This window comes from Calidris pugnax, unplaced genomic scaffold (genome assembly GCF_001431845.1).
Source record: "Calidris pugnax isolate Ruff unplaced genomic scaffold, ASM143184v1 scaffold281, whole genome shotgun sequence".
Taxonomy (NCBI): Eukaryota; Metazoa; Chordata; class Aves; order Charadriiformes; family Scolopacidae; genus Calidris; species Calidris pugnax.
Window position 1 is genome coordinate 1,409,767 of NW_015091028.1, and position 4,480 is coordinate 1,414,246.

At 65.6% G+C, this 4,480-nt stretch overlaps 1 protein-coding gene across 1 annotated transcript; it reads right to left on the reverse strand.

Moving 5' to 3' along the window:
* Positions 1-6: 6 nt before the first annotated feature.
* Positions 7-4,355, reverse strand: KLF8 (Kruppel-like factor 8). Its single transcript, XM_014955982.1, has 5 exons — positions 4,337-4,355; positions 3,659-4,205; positions 2,915-3,041; positions 2,654-2,787; positions 7-921 (listed from the first exon to the last, which is right to left on the reverse strand). The coding sequence occupies exons 2-5, from the start codon at positions 4,179-4,181 to the stop codon at positions 740-742; spliced, it is 966 nt and encodes a 321-aa protein (XP_014811468.1). The 5' UTR covers positions 4,182-4,205; positions 4,337-4,355; the 3' UTR covers positions 7-739.
* Positions 4,356-4,480: the final 125 nt, after the last annotated feature.

Genomic DNA, 4,480 nt, shown 5'->3' on the forward strand with positions numbered 1-4,480 from the left:
CATGTTCCGCAAAGTCTCCGTTTTTCGGTGGTGGTGGTGGGCTCGGCTGGGGGTTGCTGTTGGGTTTTTTGCCACCCCCTTTCTTGCTTTTTCTCTTCTCCCTGGCCCTCCTGGGAGCCCCCCCGGCACCTTCCGTGCAGCCCCACACATGCCAGGGACACAGGGAGAGGTGACATGCCGGGGTCCCTGCTCCCGTGGGGACAAGGACACGCCGTGACAGTGGCCTTCTGGAGAGAAAAGAGGCTGACAGCTATTGCCTGGGGGTGATGGCAGAGCCCCCCCACCGCCTTTCTCCACGCCGTGGCTCCCAGATTGTGTCCAGGGGGACTGGGAGGGGAGAGGGGACAGCGAGCAGACGAGATGGAGGTGGCCAAGAGGCTGAAGAGGCAGATGCACACATCTGGAGGGTGAATCCTGGGTGAGAAGTCAAGGAGGAGCCTCCAGATGTTGTGAGCAGGGAGGAAAAGCCCAGGAAAAACAAGAAACGGGAGCAAGGGAGGAGGAGGACCAGTCTGGAAACCGTCTCTTGACATCTTGCACCGCCGGTGGGGCTCCTGGTGCGGTCACAGTTCGCTCCCCACCGGGCAGAGCTCAGCCTCTCCGCTCCCACAGTCCCTCCGCCGAGCCTGGGGGCTGGGAGGGGATGCGTGTGTGTGTGTCCCCTCTCCCCGTTTTCCACCACCGTCCCCCCACCTCATCCTACAGCCAGGTGCCCCACGGAACCTGGGGGGGGGCTTCCTCACATCATGATGTGCCGCCGGCGGTGCAGGGCCAGGTGGTCGGAGCGGGAGAAGCTGCGGTCGCAGTCCGAGCAGCGGAAGGGCTTGATGCCCGTGTGCTTGCGGAAGTGCCGGGTCAGCTCGTCGGAGCGGGCGAAGCGCCAGTCGCAGCCTTCCCAGGTGCATTTGTAGGGCTTCTCGCCTGCCGGGGGTCGGGGTGGGGGTGAGAGCAGAGAGGGGGGTCAGCGCCGCAGAAATCATAGAATGGTTCGGGTTGGAAGGGACCTTAAAGATCATCTAGTTCCAACCCCCCTGCCCTGGGCAGGGACACCTCCCACCAGACCAGGTTGCTCCAAGCCCCCTCCAACCTGGCCTTGAACCCCTCCAGGGATGGGGCAGCCACAGCTTCCCTGGGCAACCTGTTCCAGTGCCTCACCACCCTCACTGTAAAGAATTTCTTCCTAGTATCTAACCTAAATCTCCCCTCCACCAGCTTAAAACCATTGCCCCTTGTCCTGTCGCTACTCTTCTTTGTAAAGAGTCCCTCTCCAGCTCTCCTGTAGGCTCCTTTCAGGTACTGAAAGGCCGTTATAAGGTCTCCCCGGAGCCTTCTCTTCTCCAGGCTGAACAACCCCAGCTCTCTCAGCCTGTCTTCAGGGACACGCAGGGAGAAGCAAGGCCGGGTTTCCCCGTTTCTCAGCCGCAGAGAAGCCCTCGGTGTCTCCACCCCAGCCCTCTCCCACCCGGGCGGCCCGTGGGCGCCACCAGCTGCGTGCAGGGAACACAGCACCGTGCCCCAGCAGGACCCGAGATGGTATTTTGGGGTGCACACAAGTCCCCCCCCTACCTGCAGCATTGCCCAGTCACCCCCCGGAGGACAGCAAAGGGCACCCCACGGGGTGAGGTGGCACCCCCGTGCATGGGTGGAGGGTGCCTGTGGTGGCACCACCATCACAGCAGGGACTGGAATCCTGGGGTGCCAGCCCTCGGGGGGGCTACCTGCACTATGGGGGCACCAGGAGCCCTCCTCAGCAGAGGGAGACCCCAGGGCAATGGGGGCTGGCAAGGAGGGGGGAGCCCCAGCAAGGCCACCTGAGGGAGCACCCCATAACCAGAGCTGGGGGCAGAGGACAGAAGGGTCCCTGGGGCGTGGCCTTTGGTAGCAGCACCCCCAAAGGGCCAGCACAGAGCCCAAGTGCTCCCCAAGACCTGCACTGCTCCCAGAGCGCCCCCCAGCACCCAAGGGCCTCTGTAAACCAAGGTAGAGAGCGTCAGCACCCCCAAAAGGTGTCCCCCAAAGCCCCTGGCAGAAGGTGCCAGCATCTCCAAAGGTCCACCCAGAGACCCCAAGGGGCACCCCCAGTCTCTAGCACAGGGTGCCAGCACACCCAAAGGACACCCCCAGGCCCTGGCAGAGGGTGACAGCATACCCAAAGGGCCCCTGAGTCCCCAAAGGCCCCCCCAACCCATGACACAGGCTACCAGCACCCCTAAAGACTCCTGAGCCCCCAAAAGCCATCCCCCCAGCCCCCAGCAGCACCCCCAAAGAGCCTCCCCAAGCCCCCAGAGGATGCCCCCAGCCCTGGCACAAGGTGCCAGCAACCCTAAAGCGCATCCTTGAGCCCCCAGAGGACCTGCCCCAGCCACTGGCAGAGGGTGTCAACACGCCCAAAGGCATGCCTGAGCCCCCAGATGGTACCTCTCATTTTTTGCAGAGGGTGCCAGTACACCCAAAGACCCTCCTTGAGCCCCCAAAGTGCCCCCAGCCCTGGCACAAGGTGCCACCATCCCCAGTGACAACCCCCTGAGCCCAGGGATGGACCACTACCACCTCCTCAAGCCCGTCCCTGGGTGCCCCCAGCCCACTGAGAGCCAGGGGCGCTGACGCTGACCCTCCCAGGCAGGGGATGGGGGGGTACGGTGCTGGCCCCCACCTGTGTGTATCCGCCGGTGGGCTTTGAGGTGGGAGCTTTTGGTGTAGACCTTATTGCAGCCTTCAAAGTCGCACTGGTGGATGCGCCGCTTCTTCAGGTCGGGGGAATCGGCTCGCTGCCCCCTCGTCGCCGGCCTGCGGGGAGGAGGGAGGGAGGGATGGAGGACATGGCCCCCCCACACCCACGGACCCCGCAGGGCACCTGGGGACACGGCCAGAGAGGGGAGGACAAGGAGGGGGACACACATCCGAGGAGACTCACTCTCTCTGGAGGTCCTGGAAAGGGGCCGGGCCGCTCTCGGAGGCGCTGTCCTCGCTGTCGCTGCTCATGGCCATGGGGTACATGGAGCCCGGGTCAATTTTCACTGGTGGGGGGCGGGAAAGAAGAGCTGTTGGGAAGGAAACAAGGAGGAAGGAGGTGAGGTTCATGAGCAGAGAACAGAGACACACCACACACAAAAAAATCCACCCCCGCACCAGCGGGACAACCCTCCCCCTGCTCCTGCAGCACCCCAATTCTGTTCCCGCCCCCAAATAAAACATTATCAACTTTGGGGAGATGGAGAAGTTCCCCACGCCGTGGGACACAGCGATACGGGGGGCAAAACGTGGGGGGTACCCCTTTTGGCTGCCTGCTCCTGCCTGGAGGAGGGGAGATGCAGGGCCCCCACCCAAGGTGGGAAGCTGGGAATGTCCTGAGGAAGGGGATGGGGGGGGACAAGGAGGGGGGCAGCTGAACTGAAAACTGGCAGCAGGACGGGTAGCGAGCGGGCAGTGCCATGCCCCTGCCCTCCCCATGTGTCCCACTGAGGGCACAGACTGGGGGAGGCCAGGGGGACTTCTGGGGACCCATCCTTTGGGTGAAGGTGGCAGATGTGGGGAGGCAAACGGTGGGTGGGGGGACAGCCCAGGGTGGAAAAATCAGACCCCCTTCAGGGGTGCTGCTCCATGGGGCGGGACACTCCCCCCAAAGTGTCAGAGTTTCCCCCCAGCCACGTGCCCTTACCGGACCCAGCGTTCTTGCCGTCCCCCCCGATGAGGGGTACGGTGATGGCAGTGACGCCGTCGGTGGGCATGGTGGTGTAGACGACGGGGAGGGACTGGACCACCACGGGGATGGTCTGGAGGTTGCCCATCTTGCTGGGCAGGTTGACGGAGGGGATGGTATGGATGACGTGGAGGATCTGCTGCCCGCCGCTGCCCTGCGTGGAGGCCAGGATGGAGCCGGGCGACAGGACGGCCGGGATGGCCGAGGTGGAGCTGAGGCCGGAGGGCGAGATGGAGACGGTGGCGGGAGCAGGGAGCGGGGGAGCCACCAGCAAGGGGGAGGACTGGACCGAGGTGGGGGGCGGTGGCGGTGGGGCCGAGGCCGCCGCCACCTTGGACTTGTTGAGGGAGAGATCGACGGGCTCGGCCTGGGGCTGGCCGCAGTCACTGGCCAGCAGCTCCTCGGGGGGCTCCGTCTTGATGTCGGCCAGCAGCACCGGGGGGTCGAGGGGGCCCTCAGCCAGCAGCGCCGACGAGCTCATGGCGGGCGTCGCCTTCCCCTGGCCCTGCAAGAGACCCGCGGCCCGTGAGGAGACGGGGAAACTGAGGCACGGGGTGGGGGGGGGGTGAGGGGGGTGAAGGGCTTTGGGCGGCCTCCCCCCACAACCAGTGGCCACCGGGGCCCTCGGGACGGTACCTCAGGGCGGGCCCGGAGGCCCCGGCCGGGTGAGGGGACGCCAGGGTCGGCCGGCCCGGCGGAGCGGGGCAATGGCGGCCGGTACCGGTGCCGGCCGGGCCCGCACGACGGTTCCCCCAGCGCGCGCCCAGGGCGGGAAGGGGA